The sequence below is a fragment of the Pelophylax lessonae genome, assembly GCF_965119305.1.
Source record: "Pelophylax lessonae genome assembly, chromosome: 4".
NCBI classification, from domain to species: Eukaryota; Metazoa; Chordata; class Amphibia; order Anura; family Ranidae; genus Pelophylax; species Pelophylax lessonae.
In genome coordinates, this window is record NC_138771.1 from 426289240 (window position 1) to 426305411 (window position 16172).

The window sequence follows — 16172 nt, forward strand, 5'->3', positions numbered from 1 at the left end:
TAACTGGCTCCTGTCTACATTGTCCCTAGTATATGTATGCAAGATAGGGACATTAGATTGTAAGCTCCTTGAGGACAGGGATTGATGCGATTGCACCATGTAATGTAATATAAAGCACTGCCTAAATTGTCAGTGCTATATAAATGCCTGCAATAATAGGAAAAACATCACGTGTATTTTACTGGTGTATGAAGTAGTTTGCCCGGAGTTCTTCCTTACTTTTGTCACTAATCTTATGAATAGGTTTGCAAAGCTCAATGTGTAATTGTCAAGAATGACCTGACCTACCGTCCCCTTATCCTTCAACTCTGAACAAGCCAGACGTTTGATGTACTAAACATCTCACTCACTTCAGTATAACTGAAGCTTTGACAAGTTTACAGATGAACACACCCAGCACGAGTGATATGGTAGTTCCTCTTACACTTCTGTAAACCTGTCCGGGAAAGCTAATTACTACCTCTCCACAGAGAGAACATCACAGCAAAGCTCTGAACAGTAATATACTATGTCCAGTGAGATGATGAAACCTACAGGCTGTATTACACCACACAATCCCTCTATGATAAATCATATATCACTGTTTACAGGTCATTTTGGAGCATTTTCTGCACGTTTTTTTTTTTTTTTTCCAGGTGTAGGCATGCTTGAACATTTTTAATTTAGCCAACTGAAAGCTAGTTACAAGGAGGAGAAGGATGAGGAGATGGTTATTTAGGTTTACAAACACTCATTTTCAGGCGCTCCCATTGAATTCTATGGGACCAAAAATGCCCTTATATAAGAATGAGAAATTATGCTTTGTTAAAGAGTCTACACAAAACTTTTTTTTTTTTTTTTTAAATCGGCAGCTACAAAAACTGTAGCTGCTGACTTTTAGTAAAAAGTCTCCTGTCCCAGGATCCAGCTCTGTCCTCACCTGGGCTAGTTCTTCACTAGCATCTTAAGTTTGGGCACCCGGCAGTGACCGCTTGCGGCTTCACACCCGGGTGCCTACTACACGTGGGCAAGCCACGCTATACATTGTGAATGGTCTCGCAGTCTTCTGGGACCTATGAAGTGTCCCAGAAAACTGTGAGTAGAATGAACTTCCGCTCCAATTTCCTAGGTGGTCAGAGCGGAAGTGGTAGTAGGTACCTGCCATCTTCTTCCCCCCAAAAGTGCCATTCTTGAAAGAGGAGACCTTAAAGTATAACTTTTTTTCTTAGTGTTGGATAGAGATCAGAGGGATTAGAATGCTCATCAGTATTTATTGAGGTTGATGACCCCGTTAAAGAGGCTCACCCTCTCTATTTCTCCTGTTTACCATTATCATTCAAAGTGAAAGTAAAAGCAAATCCCAAATTTTGAGTTCCCAGAAAAGTAATAGAAGGGAAATCTTCCAATGGGGACAATAGTTTGGTGACCTGTGGGTCTTCAAGTAACTCCCTTAATTTGCAGGGATTTTTTTGAGCGATCCTCTCACTTCCTGTTTGGCTATGGGACAGGAAGTGAAGAGAAATCTCCATAATGAGACACAGATGGCGAAAAAAAAAAAATCCGACAGGGGTTAGAAGAACCCTTCCTTGCTCTATCCAAAATAATTTAAAAAAAAAATTGCTTATAGTTCTACTTTAAAGCAGAACTTCCCATTTTGGGTGGAGATCTGGTTTACCACTAACATTTATTTTTTTATTTATATATGTTTTGTCCATAAGGCCCCCTTCACATTGGCTCCCTCTGTTCCATCTCAGCAGGGGACCCTAAACTGTTGCAGAGTCGGATCAGAAAGAAGAAGGATGTCACATATGTATGCGACACCTGTGTCAACTCCTATGTTTCCTCCATCTTGTTTTGGAAGGGGGGGGGGGGGGGGTTGACAAGACCAGTCATCCTGCATAGGAAAAGAGAGCAACAATGACTGGTCTTTATTACAGGAAGCTCCTGTACAGAAGAAAAGCTTCAGACTGGATTACAGCACAGATTTGGAAAAAAAAAAAAAACAGACAAGGCTGAAGAAAAAATACACATACCTCTTGTATATAGACAATACTTGATTATCTTAGAGTTTAGCTTTAAATGTCAAGTGTCACCAAAGGCAAAACTTTTTTTTTCCATTTTGGATAGAGTAAGGGAGGGTTATAACCCCTGTCAGATTTATTTTTGTCATCTGTGTCCCATGGTGGAAATTTCCCTTCACGTCCTGCCCCATAGCCAAACAGGAAGTGAGAGGAAATCCCTCCAAAATTAGGGAATCCAAGTGTTTCACCGGGGTCAGCAGAACTAGTGTCCCCATTGGAAGAATACCCCTCTATTACTTTTCTAGGAACAACCCAAGTTTGGGATTTCTCTTTTACTTTCACTTTTAATGATATTGCTAAACAGGACAAATAAAAGAGGGTGAGTCTCTCTAATGGTGGCACAGACAGCAATAAAAACCGTAGATGTTCTAATCCCTCTCCATCCTATCCAAAATGAAAAAAAAAACAAAACAATTGTGTTTAGTGACACTTTAAAGAGGCTTTGAAGGCTCAGGTTTTTCTGCCTTCATGTATTCTATGCATGAAGGTAAAAAACCTCAGTGTGCAGCACCCCTCCCCCTAATACTTACCTGAGTCCAATCTCGATCTAGCGATGTGCACAAGAGTAGCAGCTCACCCAGGTCTCTTCCTTCTCATTGGCTGAGACAGCAGCAAGAGCCATTGGCTCCTGCTATGGTTAATCACAGCCAGTGAGGAGAAAGCAAGGGCGGTGCTGAGACACGAATAGACACACAGAGCAGCGGCTCGGGAGTGAGCCTGATCGTGTTCCGCCATAGCAAACTGCCTGCTATGAGGACACTCAGCAGGAGGGAGGGGACAGGAGGGCCGTCCGTGGACCCGCGAACAGGAGGACTGGGGCTGCTCTGTGCAAAACCACTACACAGAGCAGGTAAGTATGACAGGTTTGTTATTTAAAAAAAACTCTGCTTTTAATATCACTTTAACACTGATTAGTCTGAAATAGGAATGAGCTCAGGTGTGTTCAGATCCTAGTCCCGACCCACATGAGCGATCCCACCAGGAAGCTGTCACTATACTTGGCCAAAGGGGTTGAGGAATTCCCTGCCCCACAGTTCCATGTATACATGTGGCTGTAGGGTGGGGATTGGATCAGCAGCTTATGTTTGGCTATGTATGGTGACATCTTCCATGCTGTAGATCATGGTGACAATGGAAAGTAAACGATGGAATCTTACGGTGACAAAAAATGTTAAACAGGTGATCACAGCAGTGCACACATCAGGAAACAGCTGCTCCTACCAAGAATAGATAGGCTCAGGCTTGTTCGGGATCCTAATCACAACCCACCTGCCCACCGCTAATCACAGGTAGTGAGACCTTTCCCAGTCCGCAGCTGCACAGACCAGGAAATGCCCCAACTCCTGTGATTAGCGGTGTGCAGTGTCAGCTTCCTGGCGGGATCAGGCAGGTTGGTTGGGATTAGGATCCTAAACACGCCAGAGCCCATCTCTACTGCCAAGCCTGAATACACACTTTACAATCTGATTGTACAATCGCATTTAGATCTGTAGCACAAGTTTGATTGGTTCCTTATTGAATGGATTTTAGGTGTGTGCTTATATTACATAGTTTTGCTAAACCTTTGTACAGTCTGATCGTATGGTGTATGGCCAGTAGATCTATTCTTCCATCTAATGGAACCCATAATACACATGCTGATGATCAGGGGATGAATGAGCAGTACTACAGAAAGACTGACAGCCACATGGTGATGATGCTGGATGTGCCAAAATAACCAATACTGCCTGAGGCTGGCTGCTCTCTCCGAATATACAATGATATGTATCAGCTTTTCATGAATGACATTTCTTCTCACTGCACCCCCCTATCCGGGCAAGGCCCACCAGACCCCGGTGAGTCGCACGCCTCCCTGCGTCTCCAAACCCAGCTCTCCCCGGCTTGTACACCCACTTCACACCCCGGCCTCGACTACGGCCTGCCTGGTAAACCTCTGCCCGTCTCTTACCTCCTCCGAGCTGGCCTTTTCCTGCTTCAGCTTCCTCACTTTCTCTCCTTGCAGCGTTACAGCTTGCTCCAGCTCCGCTCTATCCGCCATGGTGACAAGGGAAGCCGGTATGAATTAGGACGCATGCGCGGCATTGTCACCCTGAAGGGAAAGCGCTGACGCTCAAGGGGAGGCTGGACCAGCTCCGAGAGTATACAGTATGCACGGTATACAGTATACGGCTCATACTCCCTCTGGTGGCCATTGTTTCAAATTGCACGCTGCTAGGTGATACCATGCAGCCACAGAATGTGAATGTAAGCAACTGACACTAGTTCATGAATACTGGTCCCAGTTCCAAAGAATTGCCCCTGGAATTTTTATATTATTTATTTATTTTATTATTTTTATTGGTACTTTTTTTATTAATACTATCTTCACTTTTTTTTGTTTTGTAAATTAGGCAACTATTGTATTGTCAACTGTCATTGATTGCAATGACAGAGGCTTATCAGTATTAGTTAAAGCGGAGTTCTGCTCCCCCCCCCCTCCAAAAATTAAAACTCAGCAGCTACACATACTGTACCTGCTGACTTTTAATATTTGGACACTTACCCGTCCTGGAGTCCAGCGATGTCGCCACCGCAGCCGATGTTTCCATCAGCTGTCAGGAGCTGCTGCCGCCATTGCCGGTGCGCGCTGCGCATTCCTATTGGCTCGGCAGCGGGGGAAGGAGGAGGAGGCTAAATTTCCGAGGGACGGCGCCGCGGCGCCGTATCCCGGCAGTGGGGAAGGGTACCTGTCAAAAACAGGTACCTGTTCCCCCCCTCCCCCCTGAAAGGCACCGGAGGGGGGAGGAAGCAAATGAGCGGAAGTTCCACTTTTGGGTGGAACTCCGCTTTAACAGAATTTTCTTCCTCTTGAAAATCTCACTGAATTTGATTACTGATATAAGGCTGAATTCACAACACACCAGGATAAGGATTCATCTTTTCAATAAAAAGTGACAGTTATTTTCAGTTAAAGAGAAACTTCACCTGGGATTGTAAACTTAAAGCGAAAGTTTACACCCACAACTTTAGCAAGGAATTCTACAATAATGATTATTCAAACAACATTAGCGTGTGCTGTAAATTGTCGCCAGTTTGACTCCTGTTTCCTCCGGCTGGAGGCCACCATTTTGCTGAAGCTCCAGCAGTAAATCATAAAGCGTAACCAAACCCATTAATTTAAATAAAATAGGTACATTCCTGGAATGTCGGGGTTGCTAACTGTCACATTTGCTTGAGTCCTCAACCAAACCATCAAATGGCTGGCGTCATAACTGATCACATGTGCAGCCCCTTAGCAGTTGCAGATCAAACAGAAGCAGCTTCCTTGGCTGTAAAGGATTGCAGGGTTTAATTCAGCTTTAAGGCTGTCAGCAGATCGACCTCTACAAATACCAGTGGGCTCTTTTGTTCTCTTCTCATGTCGGTAACATTTGAATGATATTATGAGCCAGTGTGGGTGTGAGGGTATTCACCATCACTGGGAGTGAAAGACAGATGCTTAATAGTTTGAATCGCTTCAAGTGGGACAGTAATATTTGTCAGCTGTTTGATTCTGAACATGTTCATTGAAAGAGCTAATCACATTGGCTTCTGTTCCATGTCCTTCAATGTCAGAGACTGGCTTTCCCTATTGTTTGTGTATTGAGATAATGCGTATTCCATGTACTTCAATGTAGGGGGCAAATGTGGAACTCCGCTGATCTGCTTCCTCCCCCCCTCCGGTGCCCCATTTGGCACATTTCAGGGGGGATCGGGTACCTGTTTTTGATTTGTACCCTTCCCCAATTCCTGGGGGACAGCGCTTCGGCGCTGTCCCTCGGAAGTTTGACCCCTCCTTTTTCCTCCGCTGCTGGGCCAATTACAAAGCGCAACACGCTTTGCGCATGCGCAGTAGGGAACCAGCAGTGAAGCCGAAAGGCTTCACTGCCGGGTTCCCTTACTCTGGATGGCGGCGGCACCCAAGAACCGATGCGTAAATCAGCTTCGGGTGCCGACATCACGGGCTCCCTGGACAGGTAAGTTCTACTATTCAAAAGTCAGCAGCTGCAGTATTTGTAGCTGCTGACTTTTAATTTTTTTAAGGGGGCGGAACTCCGCTTTAAGTCTGCCTGTCCCATTGTTAAATGTTAATGACCTCACATTGTTCTGTCCAGATGGCTAGATAATTAGTTCAGGTTAATTCTGTTTCTGTATACAATTTCATCTGCATATAATGTAATCAGGCAGAGGGGAGGGATTGTGTACACTGTATGGGAGTGACTGAGTGTAAAACTCTGTTTTTATTGGATTGTGAATTTCATGTCCTGTTCCCAACAAGGTCCACCTGGGCGGGTAACCTTGTGGGGGGGAAACTGTATAAAAGAGCAGCTGTACCATTAAACCTGGAGTTCTACTTCACCCTCAATCTAGAGTCCTGTCTCTTATTGGGGGAATCTGCTATGAGGGATTGCTATGCTCTTCATACTCCCTTGAATAATCACTAAGCTTTTGTAAGAGCTTGTTTCTGTTCCACTCTCTAGGGTGTAGGGGGTCAGCCCCTTGAATGACTAACTCCATTACACTGTACTTCTATGGAGAAATTCCCACAGACTGTCATGCATCTTTCAGCCACAAGATGTCACTGTTGTTGCTTTAGGTGAAGGGATGTTTCTGGAAAGGAGGAGGAAGCAGGAAGTTCCTGGAAGGGTGTGGTGTTCGTCTCTCTATGGCTGTGCTGAGCTGAGAAAAGGGACTGCATGCTGTGGCCTTGAGAGGGCATATAGACTGTATAATCCTGGGACAGAGCAACAGGATCTTGCCAGAGGAGACAGAGCTGAATTGTGATACTACGGACAGCAGCTGAGAGCCAGAGGAAGAGAGGAGAGAACATCCCAGAGCACCTTAAGCAAGTTACAGAGCAAGGGGCCAGACTGCAGTGACCTCCAAGCGACAGAACAAGATAAAATACTTGCAAAGAAACCCAGACCAGTGCATAAGAGACTGCAGCTACAGACAGCAAGGGACAGATCCAGAGACCTGACAACATCCACCATCACAGAGACTGAGATAAAGCAGCTGTACCTACAGAACTGTGAGTGTGCACCGGTGCTAACCTGTGGCAGGGCAAAGAGCAGGTTTCTGTAGACAGAGTGTTGCAGCAACGTGTCCCGGTTAGCGGGAATCAGATAGGATCATATAGCAGAGTAGCCTGTATTTCTGTGTGTGCGTTGGCGGGAGCGCCATTTTAAGTATCACGTTGCAGTTAACTTTGCTGTAAACCTATGTAATCTGTTATTACTGTTAACATCACTCTCCGGCCATTATACTCGGTTAATAAAGCCGGTATCTGCTTCAGCCTCATTGTCTGCTGTACCGTACTCGAATTCTGCATTGCGGTCCACTACTCCTCTGACCGCTACAAGGAAAAGAGAGGGACACCCACTGGAACCTGGAGCCTTGTCGTAGGTCCAGGGTGGGTAGGAGAGGGTGAGACCCCAACCAAGCTGCGGCGGTTCATGGGGTCTGCGGTGATTATGGTGTCTGGTGGAGTGATTGGAGCCCTTGGGAAGCACTAGGATCGTCAGGCACCCAGTCGGGGTGGAAGTTGATCCATTACAGTGGGTCTTGGAATTGGAGAGTGCTGGAGAGCAGTGATCATTAACCACATGGCTGTAAAGGTAAGTATGGTTAGTAAGCAATACAGTACTTAGACCGACCAGTGTGATTCTTGGCTACTGAGGCCTGATAGACAGGTTCTGCAAGTAAAACAGACATGCACTCAACAAGTAGCGACCACAATATATGTAGAGCGTATTATATCTTATTATATCTTATGCAAGTGATCTACCTGTGTAGAAACATATTCTGAAGAGATATACAGTATGTTCACCCTGGACCCTAGAGTACATGGTGGGTAACCTATATAGGAAATGTTTGCTCAAATATATAGCTGTAGATTGTCTTATCCTATCAAATACACATACAGGAGATATATATATGTACATACATTCACATATACAGTATACATACACGCATATATAAATGCATAAAAGTGGGGTTACTAATACATCAAGAGTTTCATTTGAATTATTTAGAGGTCCATTGCTTCTGTTGCCTTTGTTCACTGAGGTGTGGAAGTACTTGGAATCACACTGGATTACGAGTTTTTTTTCACATCATCACTTTGATTGATTCTTTTTGTAATAAACTATTTATGGCATGAACTTTCATTACAATTTTAATTATTGGCACTATTGATTGATTCATTTATTGATTTTTGGTGTAATTTATTTTTTGTTTATTCTTAACGCGTTTTGATATGAAATTTTGAGTCATCATGTACGCTTTTTGATCGTTATATGGCATATTAGATTGTGAATATTTAAAGAGACATCACACCTATGTTTGTATTTGTGTTCATATTAAAGTAATTGTAAAGTCTAGTTTAAAAAAAACAAACAAACAAAAAAACAAACAAACATGTCATACTTACCTCCTCTATAAGTGCTGGTTCACATTTGTGCGATGCGGGAACACTGCGAATATACAGCGTGTTCCCGCTTTGCATCTGCACTCCTGGCAGTTTACACTGTCATATGGGATACACTGGAGGTGTCAAGTAAAAGTTAACGACACCCCCAGATAAGATCCCATATCGCAGTGCGATCTATAAGTTCGCACAGAACCGGATCACACTAGTGTGAACCACCATGCGATCCAATTCTGCTGCGGACCAAAAAAAGGGTCCTGTGCGTCTTTTAGTGCGATTGTGGTGCAAATTCAGCCATACAAACTATATGGCTGAATTTGCACCGCACAGAGATCGCATGTAACTTTAGGAGCAGTGCGCGCCAAATTACATGCAATCTCTGTGATCGCACTAATGTGAACCGGCACTAAATTGTTTTTTCACAGAGCAGCCCGGATCCTCCTCTTCTAGGGTCCCTCTTCTGTGCTCCTGGCCCTTCCCTCCTGTTGAGTGCCCCCACAGAAAACAGCTTGCTATGGGGGCAACAAGCTGAGTCATAGCTCCCTGTGTCCATTCAGACACAGAGCTGGTACCCGGCCCCGTCTCCTCTCTCTCCTGATTGGCTGACGGACTTTGATCGACAGCAGTGTGAGCCAATTGTGCCGCGCTGCTGTCTTAGCCAATGAGGAGGGGAGTCCTGGCTAGTTGAGACACTCCTGCAACATTGCTGGATAAAGATAGGCTCAGGTAAGTATTAGGGGGGTGAAGGGGGCTGCTACACACAGAAGGATTTTTTATCTTATTGCATAGAATGCAACTCCTTTAAGGCATTAAAAAAAAACTGTCTATGCAGATAGGGGGCACTTGTAGTTAAAAACAAGCTATGTAGCTTTGACTAAAGTTGGATAATACCCTTGCTTTAGTTGTAGGCCGTTCACGCACAGTACCTCCAAAAGCCTGGTGGAAAAACTCCCAGAGATGGCATCATCCTATCCTGCCTTTTTGCTAAGACACATTTGTTACTGCTTACCCTCATCACAGAAGCGGGCTCTCCTACCCCCGCACATGTGTGGTCCACTATCTGCTCCATCTTAGCATCACTGACCTCAGAGCTACTGCAACAGGGTAGAGAGAGCACATGCAAAGGGGCTTAAATTGGCTGGGAGTGTCCTAGCTTAGCAACGTTCTAGCAACAAGGCAGGATGGGATGATGCCATCTCTGGGAATTTTTCAGTCAAGTTTCAGGAGGATATATAAATGAATCCTGGAGGGATGTGCACCCATAGGCTAGAGAGCAGGATCGTGGTGGTCCTCGAAGTGGCAAAAAAAAAAAAAAAGAGCCTCCAGAAAATGTTTATCAACATTAAGGCTGCTAGATAACTACAGTATAAACACAATGTTTTACTATGTATCATTTTGTTCTTTTAGATCAAAGGAATGAACTTCCCTCTGTAAGTGAGGGCAGTTAAAACTCCTAAAGACAGCCTTTTTCTGACATTTGTTGCTTACAGGTTAAAATCAGTATTTTTTGCTAGAAGTTACTTAGAACTCAAAACATTATATATATATATATATATATATATATATATATATATATTTTTTTTTTAGCAGAGGCCCTAGAGAATAAAATGGAATTTATTGCAATCTTTTATGTTACACTGTATTTGCGCAGAACACAGTTTTTTTGGGAAAAAATACACTTTAATAAATTTAAAAACGAAACAGTAAAGTTAGCCCAATATTTTGTATAATGTAAAAGATGATGTTATGCCGAGAATCGCGATCTTTCTTCTAAGCAAAAAAATTGCAATTCTCCTTTTATCCAGAATCGTGCAGCTCTACTAAAAAGCTACAGAAGGTAAATGTAGTGGTTCTAAAGGTTCAAATTTTTTTCTTTAAAATAAGAAACACATCATGCTACCTGCTTTGTGCAGTGGTTTGTACTGAGAGGCCCTGATTCTCCTCTTCTCGGGTCCCCTGCCAGTGCTTCTAGCCCCTCCCCCTTGCCACGTGCTCCCACAGCAAGTTGCTCCTGAGCCATCTCTGTGTCTCTATGGGACACACAGGGTGGCTCAGTCCAGCCCCCCACTCCCTCCTTACTGGCTGTGATTGACAGCAGCAGGAGAGATACCCTGGAGAGCCGCTACTCTTGTGCACATTGCTGGATCGGGATCAGGCTCCAGTAAGTATTAGGGAGGCTGCTGAGGGAGCTGCACACTGAGGGGTTTGCATAGAATGCATGAAGGTAAATAATCTTCACCCTTTATGATCACCTTTAAGCACGCTACCTGGAACCTGTTCTTGTGTGAAAAAAATGGCCCCTGACAGAACCCTAAACATAGAATGTGTCGGCAGATAAGATAAGAACCATTTGGCCCATCTAGTCTGCCCAATAAATCTGAATCTTATGAATAGTCCCTGGCCCTATCTTATATGAAGGATAGCCTTATGCCTATCCCATGCATGCTTAAACTCCTTCACTGTATTTGCAGCTACCACTTCTGCAGGAAGGTTATTCCATGCATCCACTACTCTCTCAGTAAAGTAATACTTCCTCATATTACTTTTAAACCTTTGCCCCTCTAATTTAAAACTGTGTCCTCTTGTGGTAGTTTTTCTTCTTTTAAATATGCTCTCCTCCTTTAGTTGATTCCCTTTATGTATTTAAAAGTTTCTATCATATCCCCTCTGTCTCTTCTTTCTTCCAAGCTATACATGTTAAGGTCCTTTAACCTTTCCTGGTAAGTTTTTTCCTGCAATCCATGTACTAGTTTAGTAGCTCTTCTCTGAACTCTCTCTAGAGTATCTATATCCTTCTGGAGATATGGCCTCCAGTACTGCGCACAATACTCCAAGTGAGGTCTCACCAGTGTTCTGTACAGCGGCATAAGCACTTCTCTCTTTCTACTGCTTATACCTCTCCCTATACATCCAAGCATTCTGCTGGCATTTTGTGCTGCTCTATTACATTGTCTTCCCACCTTTAAGTCTTCTGAAATAATTACTCCTAAATCCCTTTCCTCAGATACTGAGGTCAGGACTGTGTCAAATATTCTATATTCTGCCCTTGGGTTTTTACGCCCCAGGTGCATTATCTTGCACTTATCCACATTAAATTTCAATTGCCAGAGTTCTGACCATTCTTCTAGTTTTCCTAAATCCTTTTCCATTTGGCGTTTCCCTCCAGGAACATCAACCCTGTTACATATCTTTGTGTCATCAGCAAAAAGACAAACCTTACCATCGAGGCCTTTTGCAATATCACTTATGAAGATATTAAACAAAATTGGTCCCAGTACAGATCCCTGAGGTACCCCACTGGTAACATGACCTTGTTCTGAATGTTCTCCATTGACTACAACCCTCTGTTGTCTGTCACTCAGCCACTGCCTAATCCACTCAACAATATGGGAGTCCATGCTCAATGACTGCAGTTTATTGATAAGTCTTCTATGTGGGACAGTGTCAAAAGCCTTACTAAAATCTAGATATGCAATGTCAGTTGACCTCCTTGTTTTACACTATTCTCCATCTCCCTCCCTCAACCAAGCTGGCATATGCCTTGAAGGGACCCTGGGAGGGGGATGTGGGTGCCCTGGAGGATGAGGAATGGGAGCAGGCTTTAGATGCCCCCAAACTGGTTTCTCCCAGGCTCTCTGATCGTTTGAAAAAAATGGCCCCTAATTAGCGTCATTATTTTACTGACAGCAAAATAAATGATGATACAAATTGGAAAGCAATAGTACACAAATAATGATCAACAATGCAGAAATGGAAAAAAAAAAACACAAATAAAATAAATACTAAGGCCATAGTCACACATTTGTGGTGCTTCCCTAAGCATTCATTGATGTGCAATATATATTGCGGTAAACTGGCCTCATACATTTTGAAGAGTAGGTCATTTTGGTTTCAAGCAATTTATTTGTGCCTGCATACACTGTATATGCGTATACAAAGTGTATAGTGGGTATAGAAAGGAATCACTCCCCATTAAAATATACCATCATATTTTTGAGGAAGATCTGCTGCCCTCTGCCAGAAAGTTGTCAATGGGAAGAAGATTTACCTTCTAACATGACCATGACCCAAAGCACACAGCAAAAAATTACCACACAGTGGTTGAAGGAGAAAAAGGTGAATGCTTTTGCATGGCCTAGTCAGAGCCCAGACTTAAACCCAACTGAAATCTGTGGAATGATTTGAAGACTGCAGGCTACAAATGGTCATCATCATATTTAACTGAACGTGAGCAGTTCTGCAAAGAAGAGTGGGCAAATATTGCAAAGTTTAGATGTGCAAAGTTGGTAGAGACATATCCCAACAGACTAAAGGCTGTAATTAAACCAAAAATACTGACACAAGGGGGTGATCCTTTTTCCAACTCAGTGATTTGGTTTTTGAATTAGAAAAAAAAAATGCTGACATGTTGGTGTTATATCAGTACTCAAAACCCATACTTGAGTAAAAGTACAAGTGCTCGATCAAAAAGTGACTTGAGTAGAAGTACTAAAGTATTCAACATTTTTTGTACTTAAGTATTGCAAGTAGTTTTTTTTTAAATATTGCTACTTAAGTACTGAAAGTAAAAGTACCAGTAGTTTTGAAAAAAAAAATTGCTACTCAAATACTGAAAGTAAAAGTACAAGTACTGTGTTATGTAGTTATTAAAGAAAGAAGTCAAAAGTTTGAACATCATATTGTTTTTTATTATTTCAAATGCAGCTTTTATTTATACATACATTAGCTTTTATTTTCGTATGCGCTGATAATACACATGTTTTGAGCTTCATGAAACCTGCCATCTACTGTTCTGGCAGTGGTAATTTTTATAATTGTAACGAGTAACTATGCAGCACAAAAAAAAAATATCAGAGTAGAAGTATTGAAATCATTGAAAAAATGTAGTGAAGTAAAAGTGGAAGTAGGAGAAAAAAATTCTACTCTAGGAAAGTACAGATACTGCCTTTCGGTACTTAAGTACAGTAGTGAAGTAGTTCTACTTGGTTACTATACATCTCTGGTAAACACAGCTGGGTAAAACAAAAACTGTCTCTGTCTTCATTTCAGGCTGCAACGCAACAAAGTGTGATTTTTGCCCTATCCATTTTCCTTCTATCCTGACAAGTGCTCCAGTCCCTGCTGCAGAGAAACACCCCCATAACAGTATATTACCAGCTCCATGCTTTGCTGTAGGAATGGTGTTATTTGGAGCTGCAATTGGATTTCCGCCAGACATATTGTTTGGTGTTGAGGCCAAATAATTACATTTTATTCTCATCTGACCAAAACACCTTTTTCCATGTGGCCTCAGAATCTTCAAGGTGTGTTTTGGCAAAGCTCAGTCATGATTGCATGTGGACTTTTCTTGAAGAGTGGCTTTTTTCTTGCAACCCTCCCATACAAGCCACATTTGTAGAGAATTTGTGAAATTGTTGTCACCTGCACACAATGACCACTCTGTCATACATTTATGCAACTGGTTTAGAGTTGCTGGAGGCCTTTTGATAGCCTCTCTGACCAGTTTCCTCTTGGCTCTTTCTTCCACTTTGGAGTGATGTCCTGATCCAGGGAGGGTCTGTGTTGTACCAAATACCTTTCACTTCTTAATATTAGACTTCACTGTACTTTTAGGCATTGATAAAGCCTTTGAAATGTGTATTTTTTATCCATCTCCTGACTTGTGCCTGCCCAAAACCTTATTCCAGAGATCATTTGGCGGTGTCTTGCCACCCATAGTTGATTGTTTGCTTCAGTTGCACTACCAAGGACTGAAATGCTCCAGGAAAGCTCTTTTCATGCTGAGCTGATCACAGCTGAAAGTCAAATGGCTTTGTGTGCCATTGAGAAGGTGATTAGCTACACCTGATTGAGTTTAAAAGTTATTTTTAGGAGGGGGGTGATCCAATTTCCAACTAAATTATTATTATTATTTTTTTTATAATTCTTTATTTAAACAATTTTTGTACAGACAGGCACTGGACAAACAATATTCTGGCAATGGCCAAACAGATTCAGCTCAAACGGTGCATTGATTTAGAAGAAAATGCTCAGTATCAAAAGACATGTTACAGTATATTGACCCCCACAAATGGATGGCACTAATGTTCTCACCATTATAGTGTATCTTTCACTTGGATGTTATAAGTTACAATGAGTAAATACAGCTGGATAAACTAAAAACTGTCTCTGTCTTCACTTCATGCTGCAATTTATTTTAAAAGGGGGGTCTTCTCTATACCCACTGTATGCATAGCCAAAACCTTTTATAGTTTTAGAGTAGGGAGGAGTTAGAACCCCTTCCAGGTATTGTTTTTTGTTGTGTACTACTGGGGACATTTCTTTATGCTGCTTTTCCTGGAGACACTACAGAAAGTTAGAGGAAATCCAGAGTGAGGTGAGTTACCAGTTGATATTTTCTCCAAACCAGGTGTCCCCATTCTAGGATTTTCCCATACATCTTGTTGTGGGGACAACTCTAAAATTGTGGATTTCCTCCTTATTTTAATTTTAGGTGACAAACAGAGGAGTAAATCTACCTAATGGGTAATAATTTTCCTTCTCTTTTATACCAAAAGATCCTTACATATCAGGTTTGGTGCAAATAGGAGAAATATATATATATATAACCAGAACCAGTTTTACAAACAATTTGTAGCATTTTTATTATGCTAATATTTAATATATTTTCTTGCTTTTGAAATATATCACCACTTTTCTACTACTTTTTGTGTTTTTAAGATTTGTTAAAACAAACAACAGGCTAGTTCACCAAGCTACTTATTTTGCAACATAATTATTCTTCCTATTCCTTGCTTAACAACTACAAAACTGAATGTAAGTGACACCTAGTGGTCATTAATTTTCACTACATGTTCTGATTTGAATGTTTTATTATGGCTTGATCTGTTCCATTCTAACTTCATGAAATGTACGTTACTATGTAGCACATTGAAATTTAAATATAACTAAAGGAAACACTTTTTTTTTGTTTTGGATAGAGGAGAGAGGAATTAGAACACATGTCCATTTTTATTGCTGAATGTGTCCCCATTAGGGAGATTCCCCCTCTCTATTTGTTCTGTTTACTATTATCATTTACAGTGAAAGTAAAAGAGAAGCTCCCCAGCAAAGTAATAAAAGAAGCGGGGACACTAGTTCTGGTGGCTTGGGGGTCCCCAAGGAATTCCTATAATATGCAGAGATTTTCTCACTTCCCAATTGGCCATAGGACAGGAAGCGAAGGTAAATCTCCATAATGGTACACAGATGGCGAAAAAAAAAAAAAAAAAAATCTGACAGGGGTTATAACCCCTGCTTGCTCTATCGAAGATTAAAAAAAAAAAAAAAAAGTTTTGCCTTAAACAATATCCTTATTATCCAAATATAATCCATACACATCCACTGCTTAATAGCCTTGTAATCTATTAATGAAATTGTTTCATATTGTGTTTTTTCTGTCTCCTTGTTATCCCAAAAATACCTAATTTACATTATTGTGTGTGATTTTTAGGTACTGAATCATTTTTATGATCTTTTCTGATATTTGTTTGTGAGGTTGTATTATTTGGTCTTTGATAATAATATAGAAACGTTTTTTTTTATTTCAGTTTCAAATAAAGTGTTATTTACCATAGATGCCGGTGTATAAGACGACTTTCTAACCATAAAAACATCCCTCAAAA

At 41.8% G+C, this 16172-nt stretch overlaps 1 protein-coding gene across 2 annotated transcripts in view; it reads right to left on the reverse strand.

Moving 5' to 3' along the window:
• LOC309553175 (histidine--tRNA ligase, cytoplasmic-like) overlaps positions 1-4159 on the reverse strand; it is a 246276-nt gene extending 242117 nt beyond the window's left edge. For both annotated transcript variants that reach the window (XM_082254105.1, XM_082254104.1), the window contains exon 1: positions 4009-4159. In XM_082254105.1, the coding sequence (XP_082110231.1) occupies positions 4009-4098 (90 nt within the window). In that variant the 5' untranslated portion in view covers positions 4099-4159. The remainder of the gene's footprint in view (positions 1-4008) is intronic.
• Positions 4160-16172: the final 12013 nt, after the last annotated feature.